The sequence below is a fragment of the Anomaloglossus baeobatrachus genome, chromosome 8 (genome assembly GCF_048569485.1).
Source record: "Anomaloglossus baeobatrachus isolate aAnoBae1 chromosome 8, aAnoBae1.hap1, whole genome shotgun sequence".
Lineage (NCBI taxonomy): Eukaryota > Metazoa > Chordata > Amphibia > Anura > Aromobatidae > Anomaloglossus > Anomaloglossus baeobatrachus.
This window is the reverse complement of record NC_134360.1, coordinates 80,460,754-80,481,082: the sequence shown is the minus strand read 5'-3', so window position 1 is coordinate 80,481,082 and position 20,329 is coordinate 80,460,754. Positions and strand designations below refer to the sequence as shown.

The following is a 20,329-nucleotide window of genomic DNA, read 5'->3' as shown; positions in this document are numbered from 1 at the left end:
GGCAGAGTATTTTGCAATCTGGCATTCATCATACACATTATTACAGTAACAATTATTTTAAAACATTGACAGACCTAGGCAAAAAAAAAAAAAATTACTCTCCATTTCCAAGATCGTCACCCAAAAGGAGGAATTACCTGTGAAGTGAGATGACATACAATGCAGAAGGAAAGAAGAACACCCCCCCCCCCCCCCAAACCCATGAGTGGGCAAATTGGGTTCCAATCCAGATCAAAAACGGACATGTATCAGGTTTTTTTTTTTCTGATTACCAGACCTAAAAAAAGTATATAAATATGTCCTTAGACTGTAGTCTATAGGTGTATTGGTATGTATGTGTATATATTTATTTATATAATTATATATAATAATATTATTTATTTATTTTATTTTTAAGGCCTGATGGTTGTTTAAAAAAAAACAAAAAAACCAACAAACACAAAAAATCCCTAATCACATACATATATATGAATGGTGCCGTGGTGTAGAGGACAACAGTGTCTGATAAAACTCATGGCTATGTGCACTAGAACTAATCATTTATATGTGTCACTTTTATTGCCCAGAACATACACAAAACTCTTGAGGAGAAGATTGCACGGTTCCACCAAAGAGAAGATGCCATCTTGTATATAAGCTGTTTTGATGCTAATGCCGGCCTATTTGAGGTGAGTTATTGACAATGTGCCAGTGGAGCTTACGCTCTTATTTCCTATGACGTAAACCTAGTCTTGTCTGAAACCAGTTTAACATCCATTAAGTTATTGTGATTGTCACGAACCACCGGGGGGGTCACTCAGAAATCCCCCGCGCTGGCTACCAGTACGTCACAATCGGGGGGTAACAAGTGGGGGTCACCCCTACTTTATACCTCCCGACCGACAGACAGAGCACGTGACGCGCTCTCTAGCGCCCCTCTTATAGTCAGGCCAATTATGGAATTGCCCGACAATAAGCAAGGAGGCCGCTATACTACTTATGCCGATTATTGAAGGGTCCCCGGTGAGAGTAAGGTATATATTCCCCCGACCTCCGCGGGCGGAATATATAATATCTTCCCGAATCTCACTGGCCTCCCCACAATAATCCTTGGCACAACTCGCTGCCACCAACCGCTTCACGGTAACTATTAGCCGAACACACAGACGTGGGATTCAAGATCGAGATAACAGAACAGCCCAAGATTAATTATATAATTTAATCGCCTAAAGCACACTAGAACTACAATATATACAATAGGGAATCTACAGAATATACATATGTCAGAGTACAGTTACAGATAAAGCATGGGTTACAAACAGGTATACAATTACATCAGTTACCTTGTGTGTCTGGCCACAGGGGGGCGCTGTAGACCAGGTTTCTAGGAACTCCCACAGATGTTTCCTACACGTGCCCCCAGCGAGAAGAACCTTGGAAAATGGCCGAAGCAGGGTTATTAACCTGGGCAAATCCAGGTCCCCTCCTACCTTAGTGACCTCACAGGGAGCACTGCTCCACCCCTGGCTGGAGTTATGGACAAATTCACAACATGGAATATGGGCCATAACTTTGCCTGGGAGCGTCGTAGGCGGACGCCAATGCTCTCATTGTGACAGTTATGAATTTAGCTACAGAACGAGGGGACTCATGACCTGTCTACGAGTTCCCATATGGCTGATATCACGCCTGGGGTATTTCCCAAGCTCCCCCTTCCATAAAAAAGGTGTGCCAGCATCGTCCGCCTGCGCAAACACCATTTTTATGGTTGCCATATTTATCGGAGATATGGCTTGCGAGATATGAACCATTTTTTACTGGAGTCGTTCTGTCTGGCTACTTCCAAGCCTTGCTAATGAGATACAACTCTTGTTACAGGGTGACGGCAGGGAGTCATCCTGGGTCCATTGTCCTCACATCATCTCATCTCCATATCAGAGGAGATGGCTGTTGGAGGTGTAAGTGGGATGTGACACCTTCACAGATGCTGGACATTTGAGAACGAGAAGGGAGGGGGGCACTGCCAGGGAGTGATGAGAGCAATTATGACTTCTAGTCATAATTCCTCTTCATATCCCAGGATTTACCTCACAGTGATTAACAAAAAAAATGGAATATATGGAAGCGGCTTCAATTTCTCTTCAGTTTTGTTCAAATGCTGATTTTCTGGGGAGACAAACAGCAAATTAAAGTACCAACAAAGTGGATCCACTTTGACCAGATGTCATCTAAGTAGTTTGGAAAATAAATGTGTGTGGATTCCATGGAGAAATTGTCCTACAGTATGTTTTACAATCTCCACTATGTCAATTTATCCTGCAGAGTTCATCATTTTTGGTTAAAGGGAACCTGTCACCAGATTTGGGGCCTATAAGCTGCGGCCACCACCACTGGGTTCTTAAATACGGCATCCTAACATGCTGTATATAAGAACCCATGCCACTGTGTAGAACATAAAAAACACTTTATAATAAGTACCTAAAATGTCGGTGCGGAGCAGATGGTCGGATGGGCGTCTCCGTTCTCCGGTACCGGCGCCTCCTCTTTCGGCCATCTTTGTTCTCGGTCTTCTGAAGCTAGTGTGGATAACGCATCCTACATCATCCACACTCGCCGGCATTGAGGTCCTGCGCAAGCGCACTTTGATCTGCACTGGACCGGCGAGTGTGTATGACCTAGGATGCATCATGCATACAGGCTTCAAAAGGAGAACGAAGATGGCCGAAAGAGGAGGTGCCGGCAATGGAGGACAGAGACCCTCATATAGCCCAACTCCACCGCAGCGACAGTTTTAGGTGAGTATTATAAAGTGATTTTTTTTTTTTTTTTTTTACGTTCTACACAGTGGCCTTGGCTCTTATATACAGCATTCTAACATGCTGTATGTAACAGCCCACTGGTGGTGGCCACAGCTTATAGGCCCCAAAACTGGTGACAGGTTCCCTTCTAAATATAAGGCAAAATACGCGACAAATCTGCAATGCAAATTTCACTATGGAATCCTTACATATTGCCATTCATTTGCTGCAAAATCCACTTGATGGAGCATTAATGATCTTTTCCTCCAGTTGAATATGTAATAGATGTCTGATTGTTGGGGCCACCATCTCTGGGATGGCACGATCACTAAAATGGTGTTCCTGAACCAAAAGTAATGGTGATGGCTTCATTCAGTGTCTATGGAGCTGATGGAGATGGCAAATTGCTGTACCTCTTTCATTTATCAATATTCTATGCTCACTAAAGGGGTTGTCCCCTACTTGGGCAACTCCTTCTCATTCTCCTTAAAAATAAAAACACATACTCACCTCGGATGCTGGCGCAGTTTCAGAGATGTCGGAACTCGCGGTCACGAGGCTTACATGACATTATGACACGCGAGAGGCGGGACCAATCACCGCCGGCTTCCTTCTCCTTGCCTTCCAACGGTTAAGTAATTAACAAGCAGTGAGAACTGCTACTGCCACTAACTTCTTGTTTTTGTTTTTCTTTCTTAAATCAAATCATTTTAATTGAAAAACTTCAAATACAGAATTTCTATCTGTCAAATAACATGAATGACATAATAATTCCATAGTATAAAACATAGACAAAGTATCACAACTTCAATTCACTAAACCCAAATCCCAACATTCCAGAGAGGGTCATTTTTTCCAGCACCCATGACAGCACCACGAGAGAGGGGATCCGCCTTTCAAGGACAGGAAACCTCCAGGATAAAAAGGGGCGGGACCACTCCCCGCATCAGTTGGTTTCCTGTCCTTGAACAGGGAGCCTCCAGAGATCCAGGATGGTCCTGATGGGCCGAAGATTCAAATCCGGCGCCCGGCCGGCCGGCTCTGGCAGCGGCATGGGTCCAGCTGCAGGCGGCCGAGGTGCCGTGGAACTGCCGCAGCGGACCCACGGGGGTCAGTCCTGCGTGCGGCACACCATCCTCCGGTGACGCCAGGACAGATTCCAGGCGCGAGGACGTGGTGTGGAGCCTGCGAGGACCAGGTAAGGGCTGGTTGGCCACAAGTGCTCTCCCGCCGCAACAAACCCACGGGGGTTCCGTCTGCGCATGGGCTCCCTCCCCCTTCCAAACCCCCCCCCCCCCCCCCCTTACCACCGGCGCCAGGGGCTGGGATGGAGGTGGCTGCTGCTGCGCTTCCCTGCGGTGGCGTCCTCGTGGCTGCAGGCCCACAGGGGATGTACCTGTTTCTTTGGCCTCACCTGGGAGTGGCGGCGCCTACCAGCAGCAAGTCCGAGGACGCACCACAGCAGCCCACGGGGGCTATGCCTGTGAATAACAGTGTCTCCCACGCTCCAATGCTACAGGAGCGGTGACGCTGTCTTACCTGCCCAGAGGTAAGTGGTGGTGTTTCCACAGTGTGCTTCGGGGCCTCACAAGTATCTGCCTGGCCACGCCGGGCGATTCGGCAGGAGCGACAACGGGGGACGTCATCTTGAGGATGGCCGTGTGTGTGTGTGTGTGTGTGTGTGTGTGTGTGTGTGTGTGTGTGCGCGTGCGCGTGCGCGTGTGCGCTCAGGCGCGGGATCTTCTCTGGGTTGTCGCATGACGCTTAGCTGACGTCACCTCCCGGAAGAGACACTGGCTGTGTGCTGAGACTCGGCTGAAGTGAGACGAACTGAAGGCTTCACCCCCTCCGGTGGAATACGGCAGTCCCCGTGCTGCTGGAAACAGCTTCCAGGGTTGCATGTGGCCTGCGGGCCTGGTGTTGGAGATCCTTGGTGTGGGTCGGCCTCCGCGTTTAGCGACATGGCTCCTATAACGTTATGGGTTTGAGTCCGTACTTGCAGACTGCTATGTACACGGTAACAGCTCTGTGACAGCTGGGGGACAGAGGGAGCTGGTTGCTCGCAGTTGCTGCACTCATATGGCTCTTGTCGGTCGCGCTAAAATGACTGATAACCCTTTAGATGTGAGCATTCATGTCATTCAAAAAAAAAAAGGGGCTCACTGAGGCAACCTCCAGTTCTGCTCCTACCACACAGTGCAGGCTGGCACGCAGTTGGGGCAGTGTGCTTGCAAGCCTCAACGCGGACGGGTGTACTAGCTCATGTGATACTCTGGGAGGATCGCGACCTGGTCCAATTAGTGGAGTCTCAAATCCAGCAGGACCGACGCCCAGAGCCTGCTGAGGAGATTGATCAGATGCCACCATTCCTCCTTCTACCCCAGTTCCGCCTCTGCATCAGAGTGGTAAGTGACCTTCATGAAAGTTCACTTTGTTCAGAGCCACTCTTGCCTGTTTTTGGGGCGGACTCAATGGATACACTTCAATAACTGGACCACGCTCCCTTTAATCGGGAGATGTCTGTTACGTGGTCTCAGAAGTGGTGCCAGAAGGGTATTAAGCATAACCTCTCAGGTGCGGTCTTGGATTAGGGCTGTCAAGCCCGATGTTGTCTTGACAGTTTTGCGGCGTCATGGCCTTCGGAAATTCAGGCCTGCCTTCCCTGCTTATGGGGACTCTGACAGGTCCGAGGGTGAGTGGACTTCTTCAGCTTCCACATCAATGTCCGACAGTATCTCGGGTTGTTCAGACTTCTCGATGGAGAACAATGTGACACTAGTGACTGTGGTCGGGCCCGCTATGGGCATCCCTGAAGTGGCACCCAAGAGATGTCTTGATTTCGTATGTTTGTGGCCTAGAAGAGGGAACCTGTGATGCCTCCCGGTTGTTGTTAATGTATAGTCCCTCATTGCTATATAAGGGACACAGGCGGATAGGCAAAGTTCAACCCAGACTGCCCTTTGAGGAAGCAGCTTGTTCCTTCTGTCGCAGGGCCCCTTAAGCTGACTGTCGCTGCTATCAGGATTTCAAATAGTCATCGGCCACTCTAGGCTGCTTGTGCCTGCCCTTGTTAGCCCACAGCGGCTCTACAGATTGAGACTGGACAAGTAACTGCTGAAGGGATTGGGGGGCATTCCCGATTCTCTGAAAAAGAGGGAGGTAAGGACTTACAGCGTTCTAGGATGGAAATAACGCCACTTCCTCAAAATACCTGGGAATTTTCAGCTGGGGCTTGCAACAGCTAATGTAGCTGCTTACACAACGGAGTCCCTGGCAGTATGAGTTGACCACATCAAGGATCGGCTATGCCAGAGAGCCCCTAGACGGCTCATGTCCCCACTCCTCTTCTCACAAGGAGCGGCAGCGTTCCTTTTAGACTCCTCTGCAGCCTCACCCAGACTGGCAACCAGTTCTCTCGTCGTAAACCTGTTTCGGAATAGTGTCCGGGAGGTCCAGTGTGTGTTATTCCAGACGGTCACATACCAGTAGTGAATCTGACGGATGCGGGGCGTGGCCTGAGCAGCATGTGAGGAAGACCTGTGTAGAGAGAGCTCCTGCCAAAAACTCCTGTATAATCCTGTCCAGCTTGGGTTAAAGTTTGTTTTACTGCTTTCCTGGAGTGGTGACCTCTCCTAGACTGAGGGGGCTTCAAAGACCTGAGTGATATGACCAGAACTCGGGCTGATAAGAAGCGCGGGACACAGGCCACACTCATGGACGCTGGAGCTTCAGGTGGGGGCAGGGCGTCTGATGCAATAGCTCGCCTCAGCAAGTTTGCACGAGATCAGCCTGAGATACCTGGAGCTGTTAAGCAGTCTGACCTCAGCGTGGAGGAGCTACAGATCCCAGGACAAGAACTGATGGAGGAGGAAGAGCAGCAGGGAGCTGTGAGTATGTTGGCTGCTGCCAGTAATGTGGAGAAGGGGGACAACCTTAGAGCTGCAGATGAAAACACAGATCCTGGGAGAGCAGATCCCACCCTCAGTGATGTGCTTGCAGCAGTAAACACCTGCAACAATATGCTAGCCACTTTGAACATACAGATGGGAGGAATTAAAATGGACATTTCATCTATCAGGCACGAGTTGCAGGGGGTCAATGTACGGGTGGGGGCCCTGGAAGACCGGGTCAGTGCCACAGAGGATAAGCTGCCCCCTCTGACTCGGGACCTTGGCAGAGCAATCCACAATATCTCATTGCTTAGGGCTAAGGTGGACGATCTAGAAAACAGATCCCGCAGAAGCAATCTCCGACTGGTCGGGGTCCCAGAAAAGGCAGAAGGCAATAATCCAGTAGCTTTTTTTGAAATGTGGCTCCCCAAGACTTTGGGTATGGATCTGTTTTCTCCTTTCTTCACTATTGAGCGGGCACATAGGGTCCCCACTAGACCCCCACCACCAGGGGCACCCCCTCGTCCTATCCTCCTCAAGCTACTGCACTTCAGGGACAGGGACACTGCGCTCCGCAGAGCCCGGGAGATTAAGGATCTGGCTATTGACGGCCATAAGGTCTCACTGTACCCGGATTTTTCCACTGAAATCCAGCAGAGGAGAGCGCAATTTATTGATGTCAAAAAACGCCTGAGGCAGCTGCAGATCTCTTACTCAATGTTATACCCTACCAGGCTGCGAGTGGTGGCGGATGGTGGGACAAAGTTTTTTGACACTCCAAAGGATGCAGCCGCATGGCTCGATACCAATGAAAAAGGACTGCGCAGAAATCACCGCTGAGGATTATTGCGGATTCCTTGCTGTTGGACTTGCTGAGGTGAACTTGCTATGTTTCCCGGCTGGAACACTTATGGACGGTTGGCAGGAGCCACCCAGATAGGTTACTATGCAGTTGATGACTGTTCAGGAATTTAAACCGTTATGTGCTCTTACGGTTATGTTTAGCCCCACTTCCCTCTGTTTGAGAGGAATGTCCTGGTTTACTGTGTATGTTTTTATGTTGTTTGACCTTTTTGTTTTATGCACCTGTTTGGTCTATGCTCATCTATGGGAACTGCTGCAGATGGGTCCGGGGGTCCCCGCTTGCTGCCCCCTGCTGTTACATATGTGCACTCACCCTTATGGCGAAGGAGGTTAATATAGTGGCCTGGAATGTGCGAGGATTGGGTGAAGCCACTAAAAGATGTGCAGTTTTTCTGTTTCTACAGCAGCTTAAGCCAGACATAATATTCTTATCAGAAACGCACTTGGTGAAGGAGCGGCTCCACTTGCTCCACAAAAAATGGATAGCCCATGAGTATCACTCTGTATATACCACACATTCCAGGGGGGTGAGTGTCCTGATACACAGGACAGTGCCGTTTGAGTGTCTTAAAGCTTCTGTGGATCAGGAGGGTAGATTTGTATGTCTTTACTGTGTCCTTCATAATGTGCGCTGTGTTCTAGTTGCAATCTATATTCCGCCGCCATACACAGGGGAACCATTGAAACGTATCCTCAATTTTGTTGCTTCCCTCCCTGAGGTCCCCACCCTATTAGGAGACTATAATAATTACTTGCACCCGTATTGGGATAAGTTACATACAGGGAATATCTCAGTGGGGGCGGCAGCTACATCCCTTGCCAGACTGATGGAGGAGGTGGGATATGTAGATATTTGGCGTATTAGAAACCCGCAGGTCCGGCAGTATTCATGCTATTCTAGTTCTCATCATTCACTGTCCCGGATTGACCTGGCCATTGGAAATGCTCAGCTGCTGCCTTGTGTAGCTTCAGTCACGTACCTGGCCAGGGGGGTGTCTGACCACTCCCCACTACAGGTCCGTCTAAGGCTTGGGGACCCAGACCGGCTGGCGGGGATACCTTGGCGGCTCAACCCTTTTTGGATACAACTGATAGGGGGCACTCTGACACTATACGGGAATATTTTGTGACAAATGACGGTACGGCATCTAAACATATAGTGTGGGACGCAATGAAGGCGTATGTTCGTGGGACATATATTAGGGAAATTTGCACCCGAAAGGCGAAAACAAGAGAGCGCACTAAGTATCTGACGGACACTTTAGGTGATGCAGAACGACTTCTTATATCTAACCCTACAGATGATGCCAAGCGGGACTTAGAGAGGGCGCAGAGAGCTCTGAGAGACCATATGACTTCCTTGGCCACTAACAAACGCTTTTTTCCTTAAGCAGCGGTACTTTACGGAGGGGGAGAGTGTGGGACATCTCTTGGCTACAATTGCTAGGGCGCAGGAGGGATTGACCTATATCACCAAATTGAAACTTGACACTGGAGAGGAGGTGAGGGACAGCGGGAGGATTGTGGAGGTCATGCAACAGTATTACACCCAATTATACTCCTCTAAATCGCATTATGGGGATGAGGAACTGCGGGACTTTGTGGAGGAGATCACTCTCCCCAGTCTGTCAGATAGTGAGAGAGAATCCCTGAATAGAGATATAGACCTGGAGGAGCTGGAGGAGGCGCTCGGTCAAATCCAAAATGAAAAGGCCCCAGGTGCGGACGGACTCCCGGGTGAATTCTACAAATTATATACCCATCTGCTGCTGCCAAGACTCTTGGATGTGTTCAGAGATGCTGAGGAGAAGGGATCCCTCCCTGCATCCATGAGGGAGGCTATTATTGTTCTGATTTTAAAACCCGGGAAAGATCCGACCGCGCCTGACTCCTATCGCCCAATCTCGCTGCTTACATTAGATATTAAATTAATCGCTAAAATTCTAGCTAACAGATTGTCCCGGGTGATCACGTCAGTGATCCACGAGGATCAGACTGGATTCATCCCCAATAAATCTACTTCCATTAATTTGCGACGTTTATTCCTGGGGATACAGCTAAGTTCTGAGGGGAGAAACAAGGAGAGAGCAGTCCTGTCATTAGATGCAGCCAAAGCCTTTGACAGTATTGAATGGAATTTCCTATGGGTAGTTTTGGAGAAATTGGGTCTTGGCTCCAGATTTATTGGCTGGGTCAAATTGTTATATGCCTCTCCGCGGGCCAGGATTCGAGTTAATCGTTGTACCTCCTCGTCTTTTAATTTGGCCAGGGGCACGAGACAGGGCTGTCCTCTCTCTCCATTACTATTTGCAGCGGCAATTGAGCCATTGGCGGCTATGCTTCGTGCATCCGCTGGCGTAAAGGGGTTTGAGATAGGCGGTCTGGAGCATAAGGTTTCCCTCTATGCGGACGATTTGTTGCTGTATCTCAGGGAGGTGGGGACATCGGTGGGCTCAGCAATAAATATTATTATAGAATTTGGTAGGCGCTCGGGACTCCTAATAAACTGGAAGAAATCGGCCCTGCTCCCTATAGATGCACTCCCATCTAATTTTAGTACTCTGGGGCTGCCAATTCCGACGGTGGATAAATTTAAATACCTGGTGATTGTGGTTAGTGCCCGACCGCGTGATTACTACTCTCAAAATCTGGAACCAGTGTTGGCTCAGTTTAGGAACAAGATAGATGCCTGGTGTCGACTCCCACTGTCCCTTATTGGCCGTGCTAATCTACTAAAAATGGTACTGATGCCCAAACTTCTGTATCTTCTCCACAACGCCCCAATATGGATCCACTGGAAATTTTTCCGTAAAATCAACACTTTGTTTCGGGAACTCTTGTGGCAAAAGCAGCAGGCTAGAATCCGCCTTGAGACCCTGCAGAGAGGGAAGGAGGATGGGGGTCTGGCAGTCCCCAACCCGTGGGTTTATTATGTTGCGGCACAGATGCAGCACTTCAGGGGGTGGGGAAAGGATGAGGCATATGACGCTGGGGGCAAATTGGTGAGGGGCCTTGCAGAATGGGGACACCCAGTGGCTTTTTTGGATGCAGGATACTCACCCAGAGGAGGAACATTATATCCAACATTATCATTGATGTACAAGGTGTGGGATAGAGGGAAGCAGTTGCTGGGAATATCAGGAATGACTGAGTACTGGCCCTTATGGCATAATCGTGGACTGGCGGAGCTGCAGAGACTCCCGGGTTGGAGAATGTGGGTGAGCAGGGGGGTGCATCAGGTGTCTCAGATTCTTCAGAATAATATACTTAAAAGATTTGACCAGCTTCAAGCTGAGTTTGGGATACCGCACAGTTCCTTTTACCAATACCTGCAGCTCCGTCATGCCTATGAGACACAGACACGTCGTATGGACATTAGGATAGAGCGGAATCACACTCTTACTGAATTGTTGACATCTGATCGCTCCTATGGTATTATTTCTAGGTTGTATACAGTGATGTTATCTAGACACCTCGACAAATTCCCTTTGCAGGCTAGAGAGAAGTGGGAGAGGGACCTAGGCCCTATGACAGAGGAACAGTGGGGTGAGGTCCTGTCTCAGACTCCAAGCCTTGCTGTATCTGAAGGCCAACGACTGTCACAGCTATTCCTGTTACATAGAGTATATAGGACACCTAGTCTATTGCATAAGATGGGAGTTAGGATGGATGATCTGTGTCCTAGGTGCGGACAGGAGGGTGCGAATCTCATGCATATGATGTGGTCCTGTGGGAACATTGAAGATTACTGGAGGGCAGTACTAGATTTGGTTAGACAAGTTTTCAATATCCGTCTACAGCCAAGACCTATTATATGTATCCTGGGTCTACTGGAGGGGGCGGTGGACTTGAGTTCGCCGGTAATGGTCGGTATTACACGTCTCTTGTACCAGGCTAGGAAACTGTTGGCCTACCACTGGTTGGACCCAGCGCCTACGGTCATCGGGGATTTTAGGGAAAGAGTAAACGCTATACTTCGACTGGAGAGAGGAGTATACCTTAAAAGAAATGCATTGAAAAAGTTCTATAAGATCTGGGGGGCATGGTTGGATACCCCAGGCCTTCCCTCCTCGGCGTTACTGCAGGACAGTGCGAGCGACCAGGTCCTTCTCCTTCTGACCGGTTAACAAATTTCCTCAAATAGGGTGATATGCGTACTGCTGGAAGGTGTGTGCATGTATATGTGTGTGCATGTATATGTGTGTGCATGTATATGTGTGTGTGTGCGTGCATGCGTGCGTGTATGTATATGTGTGTGCATGTATATGTGTGTGCATGTATATGTGTGTGTGTGAGTGCGTGCGTGCGTGTATGTATATGTGTATATATATATATGTCATAATGATGCTGGGTAAGCTATACTATGGAGAATATATTGGGAAATAATATGCACTTTGAGACCCATATTGAAATGAGACGTGGACTGCGGGTGCATTGTTTATTATGTTATTTGTGTGGTTTTTCTTATTGACTAAAGGTTTTTTCCCTTTCTGTGATATTTCTATGGAGGGAATTATTTTATGTGTTGTATAATTTTGATGTTAAATAAAAATGAACCTGATTTAAAAAAAAAAAGAATCTGACGGATGCATACTATCATGTCCAGTTTGACGTAGTTCAGAGTTCCTCAGAGTAGCCTGTTTATGGAAGGAAACGTTCGACGTTTCCGGTATGCAACCCTTCCAAGGGATGGCGATGGGCTGGGAGTCTACGCAAGATTTTCAGAAGTTACAGTGCAGAGAAGTGCTTATCATCTCTTACCTCAGCAACTTCTTGTTTGATGGCAGGCCTGCTTGTCATCGTGCCGCCTTTCTGCGGGCGGATGTTCTTTCTGCTCACACGGGAAAGGCTCCTACACTAGGAGACTCAGGATTATGTCGAGGACAGTCCTCATATATTTTTTTTTTTTTTTTTTTTTTTTAGGGCTCACTTCGATTCAGAAGTTCAGGTATTTCGTCTTCCGGAATCCAGGCTGGAGAATCTTCCGGTCCTAATAGATCCGGCACCAGAGGCACCAAGGTTGTCCCTCAAAGGTGCTATGTCCCTACAGGGTTCCCTTACATCCGCCATTGCGACAGTTTGGTGGGACCGGGCGCACACTGTAGTAACCTTCAGTGGGACATATTGGAGACTCAATCAATTGTTGAAGATAATTGACCAAGTGCTTGCACTCCAGCACATTCGAATCCCTACATTGCTGGTTGAACCAGTGAAGTAATGAAACATGCCTGGACGATATTCTTGCCTTCCAAGGGTGAGCCCTGATGGACTGACGACTGTTGCGGTAATCTTTAGAGTTTTTACGGAAGGGGTTGACACTGGGTCTGTCATTACGTTCACTAAGAGTTCTAATATGGGCCCTTGCAACCTGGTACCATTGTGTCCTGTCTGGAGTCCGCTGGACTCCCGGTTCGTTCGGGTATGGTCTAGCCCTCTGCGCAATGTATCTTGCCCCCTTGGGGCCTTATTCTCGTCCTATCTGCCCTGACAAAGCCCCATTGATCCCTTGGAGTCCATGTCATTCACTACTCTGTCTCTGAAACAGACTTCCTGACACCTTCACATCAGCTTGTGGGGTTAGTGACTTCCAGGCCCTATCTTAGTTCCACCATTACTCAGCTTTCAAGGATAAGGTGTCCTGAAACCTGCCCCTCCTTGCCTCCTGATTGTACGTCATGTCTTCTTAATTCAAAAGGGAATTGTTCTTCCATCCTTTGGGATAGTCGGCAAGATCAGGAAGGGGAGGGGGGGCATTGCCTGGACATTAGCGGTTCCTTATGGACTATCTGTCTGCAGCAGAGGCAGGTCCGGTTTGTTTTCTTTCAGGGTGATAGCTAGACGCTCAAGGCTTCTAAATCCACTTGGTGGGTGGATCTGCGAAGCCACTTCTTCGTCTGCTCGGCTTGTGGTAGGTATGTGCCTGTAGGTCTGAAAGTTCACTGCACAAGGGCGATGACATCTCCTGGGCTGCAAGATCGTATGTCACCATTGAGCAGCTTGTCAGGGGCCTCGTGATCTTCCCCTTTCACTCGCTATAGGCACTAAGTTGGCCTTATCCTTACTGGCTTCACCTGGGGAGCTCGGTTTTGTGATTTCCCCCCCCCCCCCCCCCCCCCCCCACTTCTTGGCTTATTCCTCTATCTATGTAATTCTCTCGTGGTGCTGTCATGGGTGCTGGAAAAATACGTAATTACTTACCGGTAATGTGTTTTTTCTGAACCCATGACAGCACCCTTACATTCCCTCCCTGCATGTGGTTAATTGGCTGTTTTTTAGCTGCACGTGGTTCATGTTGGTGCTGGTTATGTTATAATGTTGTTTCCTCCGGAGGTCCTTTCATGCTCTGTAAACCAACTGATGCGGGGAGTGGTCCCGCCCCTTTTTATCCTGGAGGTTTCCTGTCCTTGAAGGGCGGATCCCCTCTCTCGTGGTGCTGTCATGGGTTCAGAAAAAACACATTACCGGTAAGTAATTACGTATTTCATTTTCACAGCAGTTCTAGAATAACTGGGTATAAAATTTGTTGAATGGGGAACTTAAAGGGAACCTGTCACCAGATTTGGTGACAATAAGCTGTGGCCACCACAACTGGGTTCTTATACATCATCCTAACATGCTGTATATAAAAGCCCAGGCCGCTGTGTAGAACATAAAAATCACTTTATAATACTCACCTAAATGGTCGGTGTGGTGCAGATGGATGTGTCCGTTCTTCGGGAGTGGCGCCTCCACTTTCTGCCATCTTTGTTCTCCTTCTTCTGAAGCTACGGTGCATGACTTGTCCTACGTCATACACACAGGCGGGCATTAAGGTCCTGAGCAGGGCAGATCAAAGTATTGTAGTGCACACGAGTGGGACCTCAATGCCCGCCTGTGTGCATGATGTAGGAAGCGTCATGCACCCTAGCCTCAAAAGAAGGAGGACAAAGATGGCCGAAAGAGGAGGCGCCGCACCCATAAAACGGAGACACCCATCTGCACAGACCGTTTAGGTGAGTATTATAAAGTGATTTTTATGTTCTACACAGCGGCCTGGGCTCTTATATACAGCATGTTAGGATGATGTATAAGAACCCAGTTGTGGTGACCGCAGCTTATAGTCACCAAATCTGGTGACAGGTTCCCTTTAAGCATTTTTCTGGGAAATCCGAGTATTACCTGCGCGTTACGAGTACCAATCATGGTAGTGCTCACTCAACAATAGGGCCTATCTGTCTACCTTACGACATCATACCGTAAGTATCAAATGTGCCTCATCAATCCCAAAGCTAGGGCATTTGGCATCATGGTGATACCCTTTCTTGTGTAAAAAGCTTGGAAATTTGTATACTCCTGTGGGAGAGCCATTGGGCCTCAAAGGCAGATAATTTGGAAACGGTTTCTAGAATCTCTCTCCATTGTGCCACCGATATAGGGCCTACATCCGCCTCCCATTTAGCTTCAACTGTCACAGGGTGATTCTCCAGTTGGGATGATAACAGACACTTTATATATTGTAAAAATTAAACCCTTTGTATGAACTGTATAAGCAGTAGTCTCTATCAGGGGATGATGTGGAATGTTAAGGTCCATCGGACCTAATTGTTGGCTTTGTTGGTATGGGTAAAAAGTGTTACGTGATAAGTTGTCAACAGCTCCAAGAGGAATTCAGCTTAAGACAGAGTTTGTAAATACCTGTTTTATTGCCAAGATCCCTTTTTTGCTCCTAATCAGAAAAAAATTTAACTTTGACCCTTCACTCAAATTGGGATTACTCCATAGCGGTGTGTGTTTGGTATATTCCTTAATACCCATAAGTTTCTTTCCTCTGTCCCACACTTTATACACTATACACTAACGCCAATGTGGGAGTAAGAGGATTTCCCCTGGGAGAAATCCCAGACTCCAGAAAACATGGAGGTGAGGCCCATTTCCTATTATGTAAAAGAATACCTGACTTGTCAATGTCCTCTCTGCTTCCCCATCCATGCTGATGTTGTAATTGGGATGTAATAAAATAGAATCATGGTTCCAGAATTGCCAGTCCACCCTCATCCTTATTACATTGGAGAGTTTGACGTTTTCTTCGAGCATGCTGTTTACACCATATTAATTCCCTGAACATGGTTTACACTTTACGTAATATGGGTGGAGGAAGCCAACAAGGATGGAATGTAGCATGTACAATTTGTGACCTAAGGCTTGTCCATCAGGATGCTGTATTCTCCATAGGTCCACCATGCCAACCCCTCTAGCAGATCATGTAGAGATGGATATTGCACATTTTGAGAAATATTTTCCTCTTGAAACATATCCCAGAAAGAGTGGAGGTAGGTGTTAAAATTCCCTACTATATGAACCGGTCACTGCCTGTTAATTGCTTATATGTGCGAAGGCGGAGAGAGAAGCCAGCACTGATTGTTTGTGGGGCTCGCGGGTCATAACAATGTCATGTTGGCCCAGGAATGCGATACACCAACACTGCTGGAACCGCGCCGACACCAGCGGGGAGTAGAAGTCTTTTTATTTTTGTGGGGGCGAACATGAGGAATAAGCGGTGTCTAAGTATCGGAAAACCCCTTTTAAGAGTTGTGCTGACATGAGGATATTACGAACAATTCTCGGTTACTCAGTTTCTACATGTACTTTTTTTTTTTTTTTTCTTTATTTCTAGGCCATGCTGACCCCTGAAGATGCTGTGCTATCAGATGAGCTAAACCATGCCTCTATCATCGATGGCATCCGCCTATGCAAGGCCAATAAGTACCGGTATAAACACATGGACTTAGAGGACCTAGAGGCCAAACTGAAAGAGGCTCAGGTACTGACCCTGGGATGGTATCTGGCCTCGTGCCTATTCTATAGCTGTAGATTGTATATGGCGCTGTGCTACCATTAGTAAAGTTTTTGCTAATTTTGCATTCCTTGCAGAGTGTAATTCTGCATTCACACAGCGCTGTGCTGCTCTGATCCCGCCACTGTTTCCTGCACCGGTAAACTGCTGTTTTACTTACAGGAATGCGTGGCCATTACAGTCATCCTCGTGGTCTTGTGAGTGCAACATCTGTTTCTCTGCAAGTGTTTATATGATTGGGAAATAGTGGAGAAACCACAGCAGTTCCCCTTCCAAAGAGGCTTTGTTTTCAGACCTTCATCAATCATGCAAATATCACTTATCCAATGGCTAGGTTGGCTAGGCAATAAAGGGGTATGCTGCTATTGACTTATTAATGGGAATCTGTCAGCAGGTTTTTTTGTTTTCTGCCCCATCTGAGAACAGCATATGGTAGGGACATAGACCCTGATTCCAGCAATGTATCACATACTGGGCTGCTTGCTGCAGTTTTGCTAAAAATCCATTTTAGCTGCTGCACATTTAGCAGATTTCTCAATGCTGAGTTGTGTATAACCACACCCACATCACTGATTGGCATTTTGCCTATGCACAGTGTACACATAAAGCTGCCAATCAGTGATGGCCGGGGTTGGACAATACGGCAGCAGATTTACTTGTCCTCTAGTGATAATCTGCTGATTGAACAGTGATTTAATCAAAACTACTATATGCAGTCCAGTAAGTGACACATCACTAGAATCAGGGTCTCTGTCTCTGTAGTGGTCTGCTGTTAGAATAGTTGTCAGATTCTCCTTAAGTGGTAACTCTTCTCCGTATTAAAATTAGACACTTGTAGAGGACAGCTTGAAGTTGGGAAAATCATTATTGCTATGACGTGTAAGAACTTTTAGTATAAAGCCTGGGGTCCTGAGGACTGGCTCCTGGTTTATTGACCTATTTAAAACTAAGTATTAGGCCGGCGTCGCATGACTGTAGATTTTTTTTCATGTGAGAGAACTGGACAGATTTGCTAATGACACTCGGCTCAGACTCTGTTACAAGCGTGAGCCGAGCGTCATTTACTGTAATTTCACCTACATCCCAGGTGAGGAGAAGCTGAAGAGCTCACTTTCTCCATCTTCTCCATTGTCTCTGCGTGTATTGGACTGCACTCTGATGACATCAGTGCAGTGCAATAGACTTTTAATGGCTGTGCGCCGTCCGAGATTCGCTGCATGTGTTTTTGTTTTTTTTTTTCCCCCTCATGCCAAATCGGCATGATAAAAAGACACTGATCAGCACTGCTCTATAGCTTAACATTGTAACGAGTGCGAAGCCCTAAAGCTGAACGTATGCATGATCGTCAGCTGGATCTGCAGTCATCCGCTTACTAGCCATGGACTTTTTCCACTCTGCCTGATTTAAAGGGGTATTCCCATCTCCATGCTCTTATCCCAATATGTAGTAGCAGCAGCCGCCTTCAATTAGAAATGTAGTAGAGTTCTGATTCACTATGTCGCTTACCTCATGTGCAGGGTATTGCAGGACGAATACGAGCAGCTAACTGTCACTATGTGTGGTTGTAACCATGGATACCTAAGGTTCTGTAATGCCCTGCACATGAGGTACATGGCAGTAAATAAGAACTATACTACATTTCTAATTGGAGGGATTTGCTAATAATATTATTATTATTATTATTATTATTATTATTATTATTATTCCTATATATTGGGATAGGATAGTAACGATGGGAATACCCGTTTTAAGTACGGTAATCGTGTGCTTGTGGTCGGCCTTGTTTTGCCATGTCCATTCGGGTGGTATTGCAATCCATTTTTATAGCACTTGTCATATGCTTGTGTGAGCAAGCCCAAAGATTGATTTCTGCGTTGTTATTGGAGTCTGCCTTGGTCTGTTTAGCCATGATTTTGGGGTTTTGTCATGATTTTACATTTAGTTTAATAGAATCCCAGGCAGTCTGAGCCTTGTATCCTACTAATGTGGACCAAGGGTGGACATATCATTGGTGCAACTGGAGCGGCTGCACAGCGGCCCAAGAGGAGCCCCATTTCTACCTCCAATGCAGGTGGAATTAGGCATTTTGAGTTATTGGCCTGAAAAGGGTCTATATACTGTTTTTGCAAAAAGGGGCCCTTTTTTTTCTGTCTGTATTTGCCAGTGTTACACAGGTTGAAAAAAGACCTAGGTCCATCTAGTTCAACCTTGCTCCACCATTTATATATTTTGTCACTAAATCATTTATAACCAACAATGTTGTGTGTACTGAGGAAATCATCCAGCCCTTTTTTAAAAGCTGTTATAGTATCTGCCATTACTACCTCTTGTGGTCGGCATTCCACAGTCTGACTGCTCTAACTGTAAAGAACCCTTTCCTATTTAGCTGTCGGAATCGCTTTTCTTCCACTCGAAGTGAGTGCCCCCTGGTCCTTAGTACTGTCTTTGGAAGAAATAAGTCATGTGCCAGTCCTTTATATTGACCACCCATGTATTTATACATATAAAGGAGATCTCCTCTGAGACGTCTTTTTTTCTAAGCTATACATATCTAACTTTTTCAACCTCTCATCACATGGGAGGCAGGGTTGTGGACATATTGCACCCTCTTTTTTTCGTATTTTTTGTCAAAAGGTTAAGTCACAGTGCGAAGTGCTGCTGCTGTGCTTTATAACATACGGACATTTGCTGGATAACTACTGCACCTATAGATTAGGAATGGCACTCTGGAAAGTGCGGCTGACGCAGTGCATTAATGTTCAGCCGTGTAATCCGTAGAGTTGTGTAGTCGCAGGTATGTGCTGAAGTGGAGGTTTGTTGCTGGTAGCATGGCTTTTCAGGGTCACTACTTTCCTCTTTCTCCACACCTTGCTGACCACACTGACGTCTCCCTCCATTCTTCATATTAAGCTGTATTCTACACAATGTAAAGAAAAACCTTACTGAATTCAATCCTCACTATGATGTCGTTATGGGTATAATCTACATTTATATATTTATTTATGGATTTGGTTTTCTTTTCGTAAGCCGAACATATTAACCTGTCCACATTCAGTCCAGTTTGGACTAATTGGAAGTTCTTCATGTATAATCCAACTGTCGCGGGCGGAGGAGGGGACGCCGCGCTCTCCCTCTGCTCGGGTCCGGCTGCCGCTGCGGCCTGCTGCTGCCGCTGCTCGGTGGCTCGAGCGATGGGCCGGCTCCCGGGGACTCGAGCGGCGCTCCTCGCCCGTGAGTGAAGGGGGATTGGGTTTTGGGATAGTTTATTGTCCGTGACGCCACCAACGGTTGTGGTGATTAAGTGGACACCACCGCTGCTCTGTCTGGGGAGCCCGGGAGTGATGGTACGGAGCAGCCAGTTGTTGATTTGCCCCTCCGTGGGTAGGGGTTGGTGATCCCGGGGCCCAGTGATGGGGTTGGTATGGTGGACAGGCGGGTATGGGGCCTGTGGAGGTGCAGGGGCAGCGCTGTGCCGCATGGCACGGAGGTACTCACTGAGCCAGTAAACACGACACAGTTCTCGGTAAACAAACGGCTGGTTGGACGGGTCCCTCGGACGGTTACGGTGCTGCGGTTCCCTGCAGTTAGCGGTGACTGTCTCTTCCCTGCACCTATGTAAAGTCTCTTGGTAGCGATGGGTCCCCACCGGTTACCCACTCCTCTGCTTCAATCTGGGCCGAAGGAGCCCTACTTTGCCCGCAGGCGCTGGCCCTGGGAAACTGGTGCCCTGGCGGTGGCGGTGTCTCCCCTTCACGGTCGGGCTGTTGCCTTCAATCGGGACTTGGTTGTTAGGAGACAGAGGTCCCCTTCACTGACGGATTTGGCAAATTATGGCGACTCCTAGCCTTGCCGGGATCCGAAAGGCCCCTGCCCTGGTGCTGACTGTTCTTCGTATACTGCTCCAGTACCGCCGGGTCGCCTCCAGGGCTGTGAACTCCTCGGTGGGCGGAGCCAACCGCCTGGCC

The 20,329-nt window shown here is 47.7% G+C and overlaps 1 protein-coding gene across 1 annotated transcript in view; it reads left to right on the top strand.

Moving 5' to 3' along the window:
- Nucleotides 1–20,329, top strand: part of GCAT (glycine C-acetyltransferase) — a 68,423-nt gene that overhangs the window by 31,731 nt on the left and 16,363 nt on the right. The window contains exons 3-4 of the mRNA XM_075320867.1: nt 567–668; nt 16,185–16,331. Of these exons, the coding sequence (XP_075176982.1) occupies nt 567–668; nt 16,185–16,331 (249 nt within the window). The remainder of the gene's footprint in view (nt 1–566; nt 669–16,184; nt 16,332–20,329) is intronic.